The following is a 19595-nucleotide window of genomic DNA, read 5'->3' on the forward strand; positions in this document are numbered from 1 at the left end:
GAGGTAGGGTTAGGTTCTAGCCCAGGCCGACCTGCAATCCACTATCTAGTCTCAGGCTGGCCTTGAACTCACAATGAGTGCTGGGATTAAATGCATGTGCTGTCACACCTGGCCTATCAATATTTTGACACAGAGGATGGTGGAGGACAAAAGGAACAGGACGTCAAAGCAGTAGGGCTGCTTGGACAGAGGAAGGGGCTCAGTGAAATGAGGACTGGGGGAACAAAAGACGGTCATGGGAAGGGTTACGATCGAATTACTGTCTGCCATGTATTAAAATTCTCAAATATATGTATCAGATAGTACAAAATATATTCACCAGAAAGTTAAAAAAGATGCGACTCTCAAATTAGAACTTTAATTGTATAATAACTCAGCCACCAGCCAGCCCAGTAGTATTTCTGAGGGCTTCGTACAAGCACTGGCTTTATTTTTGTTCTTTTCTGTAAGTTAGAAGTGTTTGCCACAAAGCAAAATTACAGCTTTCAGAGGACATGTGACATTTCTTTATAGTTTGTCTTTAGTGCTAAAATTATCTGATGTAAGATTTCCTTTTGTGACGCACTGCAGAAAAGCTTGTTAGAAAATATATTTTCAAAGAAAACCCTAACTGAGCAGAACTCACCTTTAATCAGGCAGAGATGCTCTGCATATTGGTGAACACTCCTTTAGCGTTATGGATATAAAAACAATGTGTATCAGACAGGAAATTGGGTTTCAAGACTTATTAGAAAGGAGGTTAATTAACTGCATTCTGTAAACGCTCTGGGAGCGGCTCCTCTGCCTGTCTTGACAGTGGCTTCTGGTTTCTCTGGCCAAAGATTGAGAGTTTGCTTTGGGCAGAGGCATGTCTGCGGATTCCAGGTGAGCGAAACGCTCTTCCTGCACCTCACACAACGACCTTAGTGACGCTGACAGCCACGGGGAGCTATCCCCACACTGCAGGGAGAACCGGCACGGACAGATCAGCAAGGCTGGGCACATCCTGGGCTCGGCTAAGCCGTTCCTGGCAGCCCCATCTCCACCCTCTGCCCTCCTTGAAGTTGGCTGGGGTTGCTGCCCTAGCTCCGAATGGACGTCGTTTCATGCTCATGAGGACGAGGGCCTGGCTCCAGACGGGCGTATTAGTGCACACCGGGTCCCAGCTGGGGAGTCCTCGTCAAGTCAAGTACAGGCTGTGGACATGATGGCGAGGCTGACTGTGGGGTGACAGTCTTTTTGTGCCCCACCACTCCTCTGTCAATGTCAGCAGTGCCTGCTCCTCAGGGCAGTCATCTGACAGCGAGAACAGACCGCCCTAATGCAGGGATGAGGCCTGTGGTAAGCCAACAGATGCCCACCTGGTCTTGATCTTATCCCCCATGCCCTCCACAGTCATGAAGTGAACAATGCAGTTGGGGCCCAGGTGCGTGTCGATGTCCCAGCCTGTGATATTAGAGGGCACTCACAGATGGCGTCCCACATGATACTCACTTAGGGCCACATCTTTTTTCTTAATTTTAAAAAATATATTTTATTTATTTGATACAGAGAGAGGCGGGGGCGGGGAATGGGCACACCAGGGCTTTCAGCCCCTGCAAATATGTGTGCGCCCCCTTGTGCATCTGGCTTAAGTGGGTCCTGGAGAATCAAACCAGGATCCTTTGGCTTTGCAGGCAAATGCTTTAACTGCTAAGCCATCTCTCCAGCCCTTCACGGCTGCATCTTAACATTAACACCCCAACAGTGGAATTTCACAGAAGCTGTTTAGAAGACAGAATGACAAGTCTGGACAGGACTGGAGGAGGGGAGGGGAGTATTTGGCTGAGAACATGGCACCCAGCCACCTCCAGTGAGTGGCATCACTATTGTGTAATGTCACCTTCCAAGCAGGCAGGAGACAGACCCAAACCCAGCACAGCCTGTGAGAGAGGGAGTTAGGGTCCTTCCGGGGAAGTGGCTGTGATGGTGGTGTGTGCTCTGCCTTCCACTGCCGAGGTGGTTGGGGGAAAAAAAATCACAGTACCCTGGGAAATCTGGGACCTAGAAAACGGCAAAGGCTGTAAATAACACGGCTGATAGATCTGCACTTGCGAATAAATGGCCTTGTTCTAAATACAGAGAATCTTATTTATTCCTGCTTGCATCTGCTGCCTCTTTCCTGCCACTAAATGTGCTATCCAAGGTGCCGAGAGCAGAATTTAATGGGGTTAAAAAAGAAATCAGCGAACGTCAAGCCAGAAGGCAAAGGGAGCTCTTACCTTGAAACTCGCAGCTCCCCGCTAATCAGGGCTGCGCTATTTGCATATTACACACTGCCAGCAATGCTCATTATCATCAGAGAGATCTGTGAGTTCCCACAAATCAGCTCCCCCAGCCTGGCGGCGACGGTCTGCTCTTGCACGTGCCAGCGCCGGCCACGAGGTGGCAGTGCACAGCCCTCTGGCCCTCGCGCTTCCATCCCAGTCTTGTAGCGCAGCTGCTCCCAGGGCTCCGGCCTCGATGCTCTTTCCGGTGAGTGGAGATCTCCAAGGTGCGGCTTTCCCTGGAGCAGCTGCTGCGGGGTGCTGTCACCACTGTGGAGGTCTGTATCAGCGCCTTTCTTGTTGCCGGGACAAAATTCCAACCCGGGAGGAGAGGGTGTACTTCAGGTCACAGCGTCCAGGGGGAGCAGCAGGGCAGGGGCGGGCATCTCAAGGCCACCCCTAGTGACACCTGCCTCGGGCAAGGCTCTGCCGCCTCCTCAATGGCCACCAGCTTGGCGATCATATGTTCAAACGCACGGGTCTGTGGGGGGCATTTAACATTCAGACAACCACAAGGTCCACGGTCTGGACAGTGTCTTCTTAGACTTTTACTTGCTTGTTTGCGTCATGGTCTCATGTACTCCAGGCTTTTTCCATCTCACTGATGTAGCTGAGGGTGACCTTGAACTTCTAACCCAACTTCCTTCGCTTCCCCGGAGCTGGGATTTTAGGCATGCACCTGAAGTGCAGCACTGGGGAAATGGAACCTAAGCTTTGTATATGCCAGGCAAGCACTCTACCAGCCGAGGCACACCCCAGCACCAGTGCCATCTTCTCTCACTTCTGTGCCACAAGGGAGAACCAAGAACCTGTGGACAGCTCGCTGCAGACCCACCTGCTGTACAGGCTCCTCGGCCCCATTCTACCTGGGGGATGGGGGTCTCCTGTGGAAGACAGCAATTCAAAACTCTAGCAATGCCAAAAGCAGCACTGCTTGAAGGGCATCTTGCCCTTTGGGCTGCTGAAGTTTTTGCCAGAGCAGGCATGGGAGCCCCTTAAGAAGTAAAGCGCACAGCCCTCCCTTTCGGACGTGTGCTTAGAGACCTCTCAGTCACACAGACATGCCAGTCCTGTGCCATGGGGATTGGAGGCAGCATGGGCCTCACGCTGGCACTGGGGAGCCACATCTAGCAGACAGCAAGCCCCATTACATGGCCTGCAGTTTCCCTGCCGGCTTTCTTTGGTCCCTGCACGGTGGCTTTTCAGATTCAATTGCACGCTACAAGAAGCAGAAGCAGGCATGGGAGACGGCAAACTCACATTCCCAACCCTGCGGACGGACGAGGTGCTAAGACCTGAGAGCAGTGAAGGGGTGAGGGCCTGCTGGGGGCCTCGGCTTCTACCTGCGCCGCTGCCAGGCGCAGCTACAGTGTGGGGCAGCCTCCCCTTCACCTCCGCCTCACTGTCTGAACCGCACAGGCGCCCGGGTCTTCTGCTCCTGCAGCCTCAGTGCAAGCAAGCAAGCTGCCGTTTGTCTGAGGCCTGGGCAGCCATGCGGCGTGCAGGGTGCTCCACTGGAGCCGAGGCCGGCAGCGAGGCCCGCTCGCTCTGTTTCTGCGTGTGTCCGGGAACAGTTCCCTCCTCCTTGCTGGGACAAAACACCCGGCCAGAAGCAGCTCATGGGAGTGAAGGGTTTATTTTAGGCTTACTTTTTTTTTTTTTTTTTTTTTTAGTTTTTAAAAATATTTTATTGTTATTTATTTCAGAGAGAGTTAAAGAAGCAGATAGAGGAGAGAGAGACACACACAGAGACAGAGAATGGGCACGCCAGAGCCTCCAGCCACTGCAAACAAATTCCAGATGCACGTGCCCCCTTGTGCATCTGGCTTATGTATGACCTGGGGAATCGAACCTGAGTCCTTTGGCTTTGCAGGCAAATGCCTTAATTGCTAATCCATCTCTCTAGCCCTACATACCAGTTTTAGACATAGAGTTTCTTAGCCACATTTAAATTTTACAAAGAACAATTAAACACTGAAAGTGATTCATTATAGATAACAAAGTAGGATAAAACCCATTAGTTATATTTTTTATTTTAGGCCAAGGACATCTTTTGCAAATAATCAAGATAATCCATAATATTCACCCATACCACAAAATAATACATACATAGTATTATTAGTGATTTTATTGCTAAACCACTTTTTCTGTCTTATGTTGCATTGAAACAAAATGTATTGTAACAAAAACTATGTCCTCAGTATGTATGTATGCATGCATGCATGTATGTATGTATGCATTTCGAAACAATCTCGTAGCCCTGGCTGGTTGGAACTCTGTATGTAGTCCAGGCTGGTATTGAACTCTCTAACTTGTGACAATCCTCAGCCTTCCAAAGTAGGGGGATGATGAATGTGTTCTAATTTATTACAAAAGGCGTCTACTTTTTCCTGTAGATTCAAGTATTGTTAAACAGGGAGCCCTTAGTGGCTGGACTGGCTAGATGTGCCACCTTTTCAGTTCCATGCCGTCTAACAGTGTCTTGTCCATACTGGGTGACTGTTACGTGGGAACCCTTATCTTCCTATCTCGCTAAATAAGAAAAGGCCTTGAGCCGGAGGTGGAGTTCTGTGTCAAGGGAAAGTGTCGTCATGGGGGAGGAAGTTGCTCAGTCATCACACATCCACGGGGGGCGGGCATCGAGAGCTCAAGCTGGGTCTGAACACGCGGAAGGCGACTCCTCAGCCTCAACGTTGGCCCCAGCAATGCACCTCCTCCGGCAAGGCTCCACCTCTCAAACGCTGCACCAGCTGGGGGCTAAGTAGGAAGCTTAATCACAAAAACTTTGGGCTATGGGGGGTGGTAGTTACATTCAAACCACCATCGTTCCTAAGTCCAGAGACCCTTAAGGTCCAATGCCAAGGCCTGGGAGAATTGGTGTCAGAGGCCAGAGCTGCTGGAAGTCTGGATGGAGCTCTGGGCCCCTGTGGGAGGAGGCAAGCCTTGCTCAGCACAGCTATGAAGCCCGGGTGCTGAGATGACATCAGCTTACCACACTTCCCCAGCCCTTTCATAAATCTCTAATTAGGAAAAGCTTATATTGAATCATAGACCTCAGATTGGAAGTTATATAATAAAAGATGGAGATCCTGGAAAAGTTGTTTGGCTAATATCTTGCGATAATAAAATTTGGAACAATTTTTTTTGAAGAATAGCTCTTGAATCAATAGCAGCTTACTTCCTTTCATTTCTGTCATCTTGACTGAGAGTACAGTATCTTGCCGAAAGTGTCTGAAGTGTTGGGGGTTCGCGCCGTGCGGTGAAGCGTGATGAGACTGCCTTGCCTCACATGAACTTCAGGGCAGGCGCAGGCGTTGCTGCGTCACTGTCACCCATGACGGCGCTGGAACCAGCAGCGGAGACTTGGAGACAATGAACGACAGGCTCTTGCCTGAGCGATGGACAGAAGTTGCTGCCCATGGTTCATCCTGGCTTCCCAGCTGCTTGACTGCTCCTTATGGGAAGGGGCCACGTCTTCATTCCTGTCACCTCCTTTCTTCCCCTCTCTTCAGCAAAGCGTCCACCTCTTGTCCCCTTCTCGTGGTCTCCTATCTAGTATCACATCCTATACCTGCTCTGCAGTTCTCTTGTTTAAGCACACGTAAACATTAAAGGTCAGGATCTGCGCAGGAGAGGGAACATGGGTTTTATCTTTCTGGGCCTAGGTTACCTCACTCAATATAATTCAGGAAGATTATTTAATGATGCGTGAGATGTGCATGAAATCAAATTTCATCCTCCATAAATAAGGCTTTATTTGAACATGGCCACACTATTTGTTGGCACGTAGTTAAGGCTACCTCTCACTGTGGGACAGAACTGAGTGGCAACAAAGACCTTCTCATTCGTGAAACCTGAGCTACATTTGCCCTGCCCTCCAGGAAACCACTCGCTCTCCCAAGTCAGAAGCTCTAGCCCCTGTACGGCCAGTCCGCCAGCCCGAGGCGCGCTCAGATGGGTGGCATGTAGGAGACGGCGGGACGCCGTGAGCGGCACAGGAGGGCTGCTCTCCGTGAGCTCAGGAAGACGGGAGGTGTCAGAGGATGGGTTGACGCTCACTGACAACGCACCACCTGCCCTTCGATTTCGGAGCTGTGGAATGAGAGACGCGATCACTGGAGATGGGGGGGGGGGCTCTCATGGGACTGAGGGGCAGGAGCGGAGCCAGGGCCACAGGGCAACTGACCAGTGGCAAGGAGGACCTTGATGGTGCTGCCTTAGTCTACCATGCGTATGGTGACCTGTGCAGAAAGCTAGAAACATGAAGCCATGTCTCCCTGTCCCTGGATCAGAGAAAGCAGGAGAGTGAGCCTTCTCCTTTTCATCCCACTCCTGGTCTCTGTGCAGTGCATCTCTACTGTACGACCCTCGGCTTCTTCTCTGTGCCTCCGTGAGCTAAAATTCCCCTGCTGTCACAGTGGACCAGTGGAAACTCTTCCAGTGGGGCACTAAGCCCCTGCTCAAGCCACGGCTCATCCACTCCACCCACGCCCCGCTGCCTGGCCCCTCAGAGGGCCGAGAGCTCGCTGAGCACCGCCTGCACCAGATATTTCCATTGTTACTTTTACTTCCACATCCCCCTGCTGATATCACAGATGCAGCCAATATGCCTTGACAAGTGCCCACTTTTTACCTGATCAAGAGGCATAGATTTTACTGAGTGAGTTACAGGAACTGTGGACCCCAAAAGAGAGCAGCTATGGGGCGTCAGCCAAAGACAAGTCTGTGTGTTTAGCTGAGTGGGTACCAGGAAGGGACAGAGACTTGGAGAGAGTTCAACACCGTGACTTCAGTCTCTCTGGCTGGCTCAGTTCTCACACACTTCTAAGTCATGGTATGGGTCGGGGCTTATAAGTGAAGAGAGCCTGGCAGTTCCCAAAACTAACAGAAGGTATTATCAAAGACTCAGAATGTTCCCGACTCCTGACAATGCTAGGCAAAAAAGGTGAACAGACTCCTATTTTATTCACGTGAGGAGGAGGAACCATGTGCGTCATATGACCTGGGCTTGGCATTCTCTGGGCAGCTTTGAGTGAGTCAGGCTAAGGATGTTTGAGCCCCAGTTCAGAGCATTCTGCATTCCACTGAAGACCTAACTCTTCCTAGCTGCCACAGGTGGGGAAGAGAGCCTCTCTGGACTGACAACTACAGGGTCACCTCCTCCTCATGCCCTCCAGCAACCTTCAGGGGACACATCAGAGTGAAGGCCATGACCACGTGACCTCGCTCAGGCCACTGTTGGTCAGGAATCACCTGTTTGGTCTCAGGTCAAGCAGAAGAGCTGATGCTGGGAACCGCTTGTCAAGGGTCATGTTGAACACTTTTCCTTCTCCATCCAGCTGGGCGACACTGCCCTGTCAAATCATGTCCCTGTCTGGCCCCAGTGGCATTGTACTCTGGACTAGTTAAGGATCAAAGTCATCCCCTGTGTCTTCCACCCCAAACCTGACCTTAAGTAGATGGAGTGACCACCCTCCAGGTCTCTTCCTCAGCTCCTGGCGTCACAGCCCTCCCAAGTTTCCAGGACGTGCTCTATGAGCAGCTGCTGGGCCCAGGCGGGACGCCGGGTTAAGGCTAGCCTCAGCGGTCAGACACGACCAGGGCCCAGGCTACGGAGGGCTCTCAGCAGCCTGAACCAACAGACAAATCTCGGGTCCCAGACCAGAGGAAGGCTCCTACCCCCATTCTCAGGGGTTGCAGCGAGCCTGGACCCCTGGACAAATCTCAGGCCCCGAGATCTACAGGAAGTAGGGCCACTCCCTCTCTCTCTCCCCCTATAGCTGGGGGTGTCTGGACGTCTTGATAAGATTTAGGCTTTGCCCATAACCCTGTGACCTTTGGCCAGTTGCCTGGGAAACTCCTTATATGGTATCAGCCAGCAGCCTTCACACAGCCATCCCCCTGTGACCCATACCCCATTCCTCTTCCCGCCACTCCCTATGTGCTGGAATGAACACCCCTGTATGCCAACCAGACACTGACAAGCAATCTTTGAACCCACCAATCCTCTTAGGACCCTCTTCCTGCTCTCTCTCTTTCTCAACTGCTTATAAAACCTCTGTCCCCTGACAAGTAAACGAGCTGTTCTCCGACACTGCCTCCCAGGTGTTTCTTTCCGTCACACTCATGGTCACCCAAGACCCTGCTCCACAGTTGCCTGGACACCTCCAGAGAGCGGGTGTGCAATGGCTCCCCTGAAGAACCAGGGGCCCACACACAACTTCTCAAGTTCATAGTCTCCTGGCCCCTTCTCATCCTTCCATACATGTTGGATGTACAAGGGGAGAGAGGTTATTCTCAGGTGACCCAAGCCATTGTTCTACAGGCCATGAGCCATGGGACGAGAGGGGCGTGTCTCCAGTCACCAGACTGGGTTGGGATACTGTATAGGGCTGTTCAGTGAAAGAGGAGTGGGTGACTTACTATTTAGCAGGAACATTTAAGGATATCAAATATTGTTTTTTAGAAAGCTCCGGAAAAAGGTCTGTGATGGACCCCGATAGTGCATGTACATAAGTATGACAGTGTGCTAACAGCATTTATCAGTAAAGAGCAGCAGGTGGACAATGCTACCAGTTCTGTCACAATGGCAACAAAATACAACCAGCTCTGTAATCATGGCAACAAAGTACCTTCATAAAAATTTGGAGAATTACAACACCATGTCCACATGCCCACACGTTGGCTGGGAGACTTGTGAAATTATTAAATCATTACATGGAGCAGGGATTCCTTCTAGAACCTCTTTCAGAGTCCTTATGACATCTAATTTCAGCTTATGGATTACCAGTTTCAGTAAAACTTAATGTGCAAGACTCTATCAGGTTGTCTTTATTCTTTGATTAAACTGTTATTCATCTGTTGTCCTATAGAACTCTATGACAATTGCCCAGAGGACTAACGATTTGTATTGTATGTTGTTGAAGCTAGCCGCTGGCCTCCACAGGACATGGGGTCTCTAGAGAGACACCCAGACAGACGGTGTGGAGCAGGCAGACAGCCCTGAGCTCGGGGTGAGGGCATGGGCCACTGCTTCCTCTGGACTTCTTGAGGAGGGTGGTCAGCGCTCACTGTGGGGCACCTCTGCTCAAAGGGTGTGGGTCCCCAGCAGCTCCCGTGGTCCCTCCTTCACCTCTCCCTCTGTCTCTAGTATTCTGCAATGTTCAATATATCTGAGATACATTTTGGGAAACAAAACAAATCAGTATGACATTTTGCTGCCCATGAGTCTGAAGCCTGACATATCCATTTCCTATGTACTATGGCTTAACTGCGCTCAGAACCAACACTTCCAGAGGTTTTTGGGTGTGTTCCCCCAACTCACACCAGCCCTCTGTCAAGGAAGAGCCTGGGTACAAAACAGTTAAGTCACCGATTACACAAAGACGATCTCAAAATTTATTCTCCCTGTTATTAAAAAAAAGGAATCAAGATTCCCCAGGGCTCCCAGGCTCCCCACTCCAGAAGTCCGAGCTCCAGCACATAGAACCTTCCAGAGAAAAACACTAAGCTGATTAAGCCGCCCCATCACTGAGATTGATTTAAAATATTTTGGGCTCTGTTAACGTACCTACACAATTTCTCTGTAAATGCCTTGAAGAAGAAAAGAATCCTTCCAATGGATTTGCTGAGGCAAAAGCTTAGCTTGAATGGCAGAGCAATGAATTTTTTATTTTATTAAGAAGATGCTGAAAAAGATGTTTTAAATCTCCTGGTTATGGATTTTTAAGGAGATGAGTGGCACAGCAACATGAGGCTCTGGCAGTCAGGCCACGCTCTCCTCTGCCAGGCCCCCGGGGCACTTGACTGGCACTGGCCTCCCGTGGAGCCCCAGGCCCGACAGTTTGTTTATACTGGAGCTCCTTGGCCACCTAGGAAACACTGCCTTGATGCCTCTCCTCTGTCTTTTTTTCTCTTAAACACTTTCTTCCCTTGCAATAAAAATAACAATGACAAATAGTCACAGCAAGAGTTAGTAGCCACATTCACTCTTAATGTACCAGGTTTTCTTTCTTAGTCGAAACCAAATCAGAACCCCAGGCGCTGTCCACCTATCACCGTGTGCTAAACACATTGGCACACATTCAGGTCACAATCTCATGTTATCCTTGGAAAACACAGAGGCTCCGATGAATTATCACAGCACGCCGACCTCTTGGAGCGGAAAGTGCTTCTCAAGGTCATGACTCTGGTCTAGGCCTTCTGTCAGGGTCTCTGATCCCACAGCCTTGACGGCAACCCACCCACGCCCAGAATGTAGCCCAAGCCACAGGGCACAAGGGGGCCTTTGGAACTCGCACCAGGGACCAACAGGACTCGGTTGTTCTGGGGAAAGGCTCCTTGGGTCTCTCCAAGGGCAGCAGGCACAGGACTGTGGAGCCCGGCTCTCAGACATCAAGCTGGCTGTGGGATGGTTGGGCACAGCAACAGACTCCTCTGGATGGAGTGGGGGACACCTCAGGCTGCCGTCCCGGGCTGGTTCTGTGAGAACAAGTGGCTCTCCAGTGCTCACACAGAGGGTGCTTCTTCCCTTGGGCTCTCTCAGGCTGGGTGCAGTGCACCATGTGACCACAAAGGCTCAAGGCTGATTCTCTTGGGGCGTGGAGGCCAGCGGGAACACCAGGGTCTTACAAGGGCTCTGAGCGCGGAGCAGGGCTGGGGCGAGCAGCCCGAGGGACAACCTCACCAGGGCGTTTGTCTGTTGGGAAACGGCTGCCTAGAAGCCAGGACTGTGTTGGTCAGGGCTGGGTGATTGGCTAGAAAGTGGCCCAGGAAGCTTTCTGGTGTGGTAGAAGTGCTGTATCCCCAGCTGCGGCTGTGCGGCACACATATCTGTCCAGTTGCGTTTGCAATCTGCCTCTCATGACTGCAAGTTGCACCTCCATGGGACATCAAGGGTAAATAGTACTCTACACAGAGCACTACCAGGTGCCAGGACTGTGCAACAGTACTCTGCTCAGAGAGCTGACAATTTCCAGGACTGAGCAACAGTACTCTGCTCAGAGAGCTGACAATTTCCAGGACTGAGCAACAGTACTCTGCTCAGAGAGCTGACAATTTCCAGGACTGAGCAACAGTACTCTACTCAGAGAGCTGACAATTTCCAGGACTGTGCAACAGTACTCTACTCAGAGAGCTGACAATTTCCAGGACTGAGCAACAGTACTCTGCTCAGAGAGCTGACAATTTCCAGGACTGTGCAACAGTACTCTACAGCTGACAGGTGCCAGGACTGTGCAACAGTACTCTGCTCAGAGAGCTGACAATTTCCAGGACTGCACAACAGTACTCTACAGCTGACAGGTGCCAGGACTGTGCAACAGTACTCTACTCAGAGAGCTGACAGGCGTCAGTACTGTGTAATAGTACTCTACTCAGAGAGCTGACAGGTGCCAGTACTGTGCAACAGTACTCTACTCAGAGAGCTGACAGGCGTCAGTACTGTGTAATAGTACTCTACGCAGAGAGCTGACAGGCGTCAGTACTGTGTAATAGTACTCTACGCAGAGAGCTGACAGGCGTCAGTACTGTGTAATAGTACTCTACGCAGAGAGCTGACAGGCGTCAGTACTGTGTAATAGTACTCTACGCAGAGAGCTGACAGGCGTCAGTACTGTGTAATAGTACTCTACTCAGAGAGCTGACAGGCGTCAGTACTGTGTAACAGTACTCTACTCAGAGAGCTGACAGGCGTCAGTACTGTGTAATAGTACTCTACTCAGAGAGCTGACAGGCGTCAGTACTGTGTAACAGTACTCTACGCAGAGAGCTGACAGGCGTCAGTACTGTGTAACAGTACTCTACGCAGAGAGCTGACAGGCGTCAGTACTGTGTAACAGTACTCTACGCAGAGAGCTGACAGGCGTCAGTACTGTGTAACAGTACTCTACTCAGAGAGCTGACAGGCGTCAGTACTGTGTAATAGTACTCTACTCAGAGAGCTGACAGGCGTCAGTACTGTGTAATAGTACTCTACGCAGAGAGCTGACAGGCGTCAGTACTGTGTAACAGTACTCTACGCAGAGAGCTGACAGGCGTCAGTACTGTGTAACAGTACTCTACGCAGAGAGCTGACAGGCGTCAGTACTGTGTAACAGTACTCTACGCAGAGAGCTGACAGGCGTCAGTACTGTGTAACAGTACTCTACGCAGAGAGCTGACAGGCGTCAGTACTGTGTAACAGTACTCTACGCAGAGAGCTGACAGGCGTCAGTACTGTGTAACAGTACTCTACGCAGAGAGCTGACAGGCGTCAGTACTGTGTAATAGTACTCTACTCAGAGAGCTGACAGGCGTCAGTACTGTGTAATAGTACTCTACTCAGAGAGCTGACAGGCGTCAGTACTGTGTAACAGTACTCTACTCAGAGAGCTGACAGGCGTCAGTACTGTGTAACAGTACTCTACTCAGAGAGCTGACAGGCGTCAGTACTGTATAATAGTACTCTACTCAGAGAGCTGACAGGCGTCAGTACTGTGCAACAGTACTCTACGCAGAAAGCTGACAGGCGTCAGTACTGTATAATAGTACTCTACTCAGAGAGCTGACAGGCGTCAGTACTGTGCAACAGTACTCTACGCAGAGAGCTGACAGGCGTCAGTACTGTGTAATAGTACTCTACTCAGAGAGCTACCACATACGGGGACTGTGTAATCGTACTCAATTAGGAGAGGTGCCAGGGGCCAGGTTAGTGTTCGTGTTCTCAGATTCAAATGTGGAAGTCTGAATCTTCCAGGTGACAGTGTTAGGAGAGGGGACTTGGGAAGAGGTACTGAATCATGGAGGTGAAGCCATCTCCAGTGTGATTATTACCTCTGAAGGAGATGCATTTCTGATCCTGCCCCGTGAGGAACCAGAAAGGGTCAGTGTACAGGTGGGGCAGGAATTCCTCACCAGGCATGGGTCTGCCCTCTGGCGTGTGCCTTGGCCTCCCATGCTTCACAGCTATAGATGCGGGTGGCAGTGTTGGAGCCTCCCTAGCTGTGGTACTTGGCTATGGTGGGCCCAGGCAGGTGGCAGGGTTGACATGGCAGATAGTGTACTGAGCCCTGCCTGGATCCTGGCACTTCTCCAGTGCTGGGATGAAGGTCGAATGAGCGTTCAGTGGATCACGAGCACTTCATGAGACCTTCATGCTCAGTTTCCTGGAGCTGGGACGGAAGTCCAGTGAGCACACCGGCCAGCCATGGGCTTTATCACTCAGACTTCAGTAGCTTGCTGATGGAGACAGGAGCGTCTTCCAGGTGAGGAGGAAACCAGCGGTGGGGCACGTCCAGCACAGCAGATGAGTTCCAAATACCCATCTCGCTGGCTTCTTGGGAAAGGCTTAGTTCACTTTCCCAACTGCTCCTCCAGGTGAAGCCAGGCCCCGGGACTCTTGGTGGGGGGTGGAGGGCCCCATGTGTGGCACCGGGCCTACTTCCTACTCAAGCCCCTTCTGCCCCTGTGGGAAGTGTAGAACCCCGTTCCTGAACAGAGTCCCCAGACCACCTTCTCAGACCCTCAAGAAACTGCAGTTCAGTTTAACGTATAGTCAGAGCCAAAACGAAGCCAGGAAGAAGCAGAAACCCAACCTAGCTGCACAGCAGTGAGCAGCAGAACTCAGCAATCCAGGCTCTGCCTGGCTATACACACACACGCGCATGCACATGCACACACGCACACACACACACACACACACACGCATATGCACGCACACTCACCCCACACCCCTTTCCTAACAAAGCCCTTAGAAACTTGGCACCTCCGCCTGCATGGAGCTGCATGCACACCCCACCCCAAACCACCTGCTGGCAACCCCTTGGTAATTCCCCTTTCGTGGTTAGTTTCTGCTCACGTCCCTGAACATATCCAGCAACTGGAGGCCTTAGCTGGTTTATGCATGTGCACTAATACACACTGTATCTTCTGAGTGAGCTTTTAGGGAGAAACCCTCTGCTTACCCCCTTATGCCTATGCATGACTGGGTGCACAGATGATTAAAATTAGACGCATCATGGGAGGCGACATGCTCAGTGAACAGGTCCCACATAGGCCAGGCCTGTCAATCCAAGCAGAACCGCTCACGCCTTGCCTGTAGCAGCCGGGTCTTCCTCCTGGCGGTCAGGAGAGGCTGCTGAGCACCAGTGCTGCTCAGGGCGCTGTAGCTCGAGTGCCCACTGCTCTTTGGCACTGTCTCTTGTACTATCTCTTTTTCTGTATTTTATTTTTATTTATTTGACAGAGAGAAAGGGGGGGGGGAGAGAATGGGTGCACCAGGGCCTCCAGCCACTGCAAATGAACTCCAGACGCATGCGCCCCCTTGTGCATCTGGCTAACGTGGGTCCTGGGGAATTGAACCTGGGTCCTTTGGTTTTGCAGGCAAACGCCGTAACCACTAAGCCATCCCTCCAGCCCTTGTACTATCTCTTTAAACACGAGGTTGTGCTACTTTGCTATTCATTGGCACTTTCTGGATCGTTTGAAAAAGATGCCAAGACCCTGGAAACGCCAGAGAAGACCACCAGCACCAGCAGCGACACATGCCCACACCTCACTGGGCCCCTCCCTGGCCGGTCTCACCTTCGTACAGCCAGTCGCTGAGGCCGTTGTAAATCACACCCTCCTTCCCAGTAGACACCACGCGGATCGCCTGCTTCCCGACATGTGCACAGTAGTAGATGTTGTTCTCGAAGATAAATATCTAATTTGGAAAGAGGAAGTAACAGTTTTAAGCAAGGAAGTGGGTTTAAATAGGGCGTTCTTAAATCACTGGAGGGTTTCCCCCCCTGCTGTGCTTCTTTGATTGACTGAAGGTGGGAACAGAACCCTGTGAGGCTGCCTCACTACAGCACCACCTGTGTTTATGGACCGATAGAGACCCCAACTCTGCAAACATCTCCCCATGTTATCATTGTTTATCCCTTTAACATCTGTTGTGGTTTGAACATGAAAGGTCCTCCACCGGCTTGGGTGTTTGGACACTTGCTCCCAGAGCAGTTTGGGAAGGACGGGACCTTTAGGAGGTGGCCCTTCCTGACTCTGGATGTGATGCGACCAGCCCGCTTCCCAGTCCTGAAACTGCGCCTTTTCCAACATGACAAGCCGTGACCCCTGTAACTGGAGGCCAAAACCAACTCTTCCTTCCTTAGACTTCTGCTTCTTGTCAGGTCCTTGGTCACAGCAACAAGTAGTCACTAAAGCAACATCCAAAACATGATGGGGACAATTTGTGGTCTGACACTTCTGGGTGCTTGAACATTGAGTTGGGTGGATATTTCCTCCCGGTGATAAAACTGTGAGCTGGGAAGATGGAGATCTGGGTTTATTTCTTTAGCATTTACAGGGCGTGGAGGGAAGAGTGACTGTCTATGCCAGTCACAGGTCTGGGTTGACAACTGATGGGCATCATGAACAAATGCTACCCTCCATCTGGTGAGGAGGTCAGATTACTCCTGGAGTGGAGGTGTGTGCGGGTCTGAGAAGCCAAGGGTGGTGACTCGGGCCTTGGGAAAGTCAGGATTCCTCACAGAGGAATGAAAAACAGATCCTTAACCATCTTAAGAACTTTTAAATGTGCAGCTTGCTGTCACTACGCACGTTTTCATCATCACACCATCATCCACAGAGTGGTGCCCGGCTGAGAGTCTGTTCCTGTGCAACAGGACGGCTGGCACCCTCCCAAGCCCTGGCGCCTGGCACTGCACCTTCTGTCTCTGCACCGTTCGCTCAGGGGCCCTCGCACAGACCGAGCCAGGCGTCATCTGTCCTGTGCCCGACTTACTTCACGCAGCACAATGTCCTGAACACTAACATTGCAGCGCACGTCAGAAATTTCCAGAAGGTGGTTTCTAGCTGAGACCTCAACAAGCTGGGTCAAGAAGGGACTGGAAGCTGGAATGTGGGATGAGAACCCAGAGAACCAGGGGAAAGTAGAGAAAACAAGGTCAAGGTCGCCTATGATTAGCAGCATGAAGGTCAGTTGAGGAGCTGTTTTCTGCGGGTCTGTGGGTGAGGAGTGCCAGTGGCCACAGGAAGCATCTGACAGAGGGTTGAGTAGGGGACAATAAGATCAGAGGGGTCCTCCTGATGATATGTCTAGCAGTGTGATAGTTTGAATAGATGGCCCTCAATATATTCAGTGTTCTATTAGTTTGTAGTTTTCATCTGCAGCCACCTGGCCGGGGGTGGTGTCACTGGGTGGATCTTAAGGTGTGGCGGTGGGTTTGAGATTTCAGGGTAAAGATCTGCACAGTGTGCCTAGCCAGAGCTCTTGAAGTGTGCTGTGTGGCTTTTGGCTTTTGGCTTGTGCCTCTCTCTTTCTGCTCAGTGCTATGAAGGCAGGCCCGCTTCTTCTGCCATTTATGGAACTTCCCTTGGATCTGTAAGCTTCAATAAATCCCTTCCTCCATAACTGTGCCTGGTCTGGAAGTTCATCTCAGAGAACCTGAAGCTGTCTGCAACACGCAGCTATGTGGCCAGGGAAGGGAGTGATAGTGGGTTGTGTGGGGGTGGGGTCCCTACAATCAGTGAGAATCTTGACCACTCAGCGGTAGGGAGACCTGCCGGAGGGCAGGTGGTGCCCTTGGCCATGAGGTTGATACGTGGATGGGGCAAGGTCATCTTCTGGGTATTCTCTGGAGCCCCTGGTGATAGTCAAAACTGGCAGAGGTGCAGTGCTGTGTTTGTTACCATTGCTATGACAAACGCCTGAGCAAAGGGCAACTTAGGGAGGAAGGGTTTATTTTGGCTTTTGGTTCAAGGTTTCAGTCCATTGTAGCAGGGGAGGCCTGGCAGCAGGGCAATGGGCAATGCCGCCCAGTCAGGAGGCAGGGGCGGGCGCTGCTGCTCATTCAGTTCTCTCCTTTTCGTCCTCTCAAGACTCCAGCCCACGGATGGTCCCACCCACACTTGGTGTGGATCTTCCCACCTCAGTTAATGAGATTTTGAAACCCCCTCACAGACAAGCCCAGGGATTTGTCTCCTAGGTAGTTCTCGATCCTGTCAAGTTGATAGTCACCCAGCACAAGTGCAGAATACCTGATGGGTGACTGCAATGGGCTTGTGGTCAGGGACTACCTGTATCTGTGGCACCCAGGCTCTGCTATTTCAGTCACCCCTGGTGTGTGACTGCAATGGACCTGCGGTCAGGGACTGGCTGTATCTGTGGGACCCAGGCTCTGCTATTTCAGTCACCCCTGGTGTGTGACTGCAATGGGCTTGTGGTCAGGGACTAGCTGTATTTGTGGAGCCTCTCACAGCATGAGTTAGCTTATACACGGAGCCACTGAGTTCTGCCCCCAAGCTTGTGACATCTGAAATGTCTACTTACCTTCTTCCAGTAGTCTACAATAACACACTGTTCAGAGAAACTAAGTTATTCAGGCCAAATCAGGAATAGAACCCATTTCTTTAAAAATTTGTTTTTAAGAAAAATTACTCCCAGTATCATCGTTGTAGTACCTTTGTGCTGCTGGGGGCAAGACATCTGACCAGAAGCAGCCGATGGGAGGACAGGGTTTGTTTTGGCTTACAATCTTGAGGGGTGTTCCATGATGGTGGGGGAAAGCATGGCATGATCTCTGTCACAGCATGTGGAGAACAGCAGCAAGAGAGTGAGCTGAACTAACACTTGTAGGCTAGGGGCAAACAGAGCTCAAGGTCCATTCCTGGCAACACATCTCCTCCATCAAGGCTCCACCTTCCCTATTGCCACTAGCTGGGGGCAAGCATTCTGAGCACATGAGTTTATGGGGATACCTAATCCAAAGTACTACAAACATTGAGTCTATTTTTTTTTTTTTTGCACAATGCAGAAATGACATAGATATTGAAGATTTTACATGTTTTTTGTGGTTCTGGGGATGGAGTTAGCCTAGAGCCTTGCACATGCTAGGCACTTTACTGCTTCTTATTTTGAGACAAGATCTTACTAAGTTACTCAAGCTGACCTTTTTTTAAAAAATATTTTTATTTATTTATTTGCAAGGGGGGAGAGAGAGAGAGAGAATATCACCAGGGCCTCCAGCTGCCACAAAGTCCAGATGCATGCGCCACTTTGTGCATCTGGTTTTACGTGGGTACTGGGGAATTGAACCCAGGTCATTAGGCTTTGCAGGCAAGCTATTTAACTACTAAGCAATCTTTCTAGCCCAGGCTGACCTTTTTAAAATATTTATTTATTTATGAGAGAGAGAGTGAATATCACCAGGGCCTCCAGCTGCCACAAAGTCCAGATGCATGCGCCACTTTGTGCATCTGGCTTTACATGGGTACTGGAGAATCAAACATAGTCCGTCAGGCTTTGCAAGCAAGTGCCTTTAAACACTGAGCATCTCTCTGGCCCATGAGGCTGACCTTGAACTCACTCTGTGGCACAGGCTGGTCTTACAGGCCTGTACCACCAGGCCCAGTGAATGTTTTATAATAAAAATAGGAAAAAAGGGCTGTTTCCCCTGATCATTGTCCCAGAACTATGGCTCTGAAAGCCTCAACTATTAGCTTGCTGCTCAGGCTTCCTGCCTCTGAAAGTACTCGTTTCAACCAGAAATGAGCTGGAAACATTCCAGAAGCAAGCATACACCCTAATTTAATTCCAGCAGCTGTTCTTATGGGTTTGCTGAAGGGTATGATGAACTCCTAAATTGGAGCTCCTTTTTATGCATCCTAAGCCTTCACTGCCTTTTTAAACCAAATGAGGCTGTAACCAATTAATATTTTGCATAAGTGCAATGAGAGATGTAAGTCCTTTTCCAGCTGGGATTTCTTTTCGATAGAATGAAAGAACACACTGGGGAGAGGAGTGTGTGGCCTGGAGGATGCCTCACATGGCCCACTCAGCACTGGGGTGACGTGTCAGGTAGCTTGTCCAGTGTTGCCTGCGGGCCGGTGGTACTGGGCACTGGAGAAGGGAATGCTGTAGCGCCTCACCTGGGGCAGCACCTTCAGGGCCTGGGGCTGGCTTTGCCTTCCTCAGCTGGCAGAGGGCTCTGGCCCCTGGGTTCTGAGAGTCTGACACCATCCCAGAAAGGGGTCTCCAACGCCTGGATGTAGGCACACACGTCTCTGTCTCTCTGTCCACCTCGGCTTCTCAGCCTTGGCCTGCTCTGCTCTTCATGCTGCCTGCCTTCTCCTGGAGCACCAGGCCTTCAAGGACCCAGGCCGCCTGACACACCCTGGTCGTTCTTGTCTGGGCCAAAGCTCTGTCATGTGCTGGTAAATCTTGCTCACTTTTGCCACCACTGAATCCAGTTTAACATCCTCATCTGGAACCCAAGGCCCTTTGTCACCAGGGTCTGTCTGCAGTGCTGGCTCCCTCCTTCCCGCAGACCT

General features: G+C 50.9%; 1 protein-coding gene across 3 annotated transcripts in view; it reads right to left on the reverse strand.

Annotated features, from left to right (window-relative positions):
* The window catches only part of Dpp6 (dipeptidyl peptidase like 6), an 802942-nt gene that overhangs the window by 117018 nt on the left and 666329 nt on the right, over positions 1-19595 (reverse strand). For all 3 annotated transcript variants that reach the window (XM_045160238.1, XM_045160236.1, XM_045160237.1), the window contains exon 8: positions 14847-14967. In XM_045160238.1, the coding sequence (XP_045016173.1) occupies positions 14847-14967 (121 nt within the window). The remainder of the gene's footprint in view (positions 1-14846; positions 14968-19595) is intronic.

Source organism: Jaculus jaculus, chromosome 10 (genome assembly GCF_020740685.1).
Source record: "Jaculus jaculus isolate mJacJac1 chromosome 10, mJacJac1.mat.Y.cur, whole genome shotgun sequence".
Taxonomy (NCBI): domain Eukaryota; kingdom Metazoa; phylum Chordata; class Mammalia; order Rodentia; family Dipodidae; genus Jaculus; species Jaculus jaculus.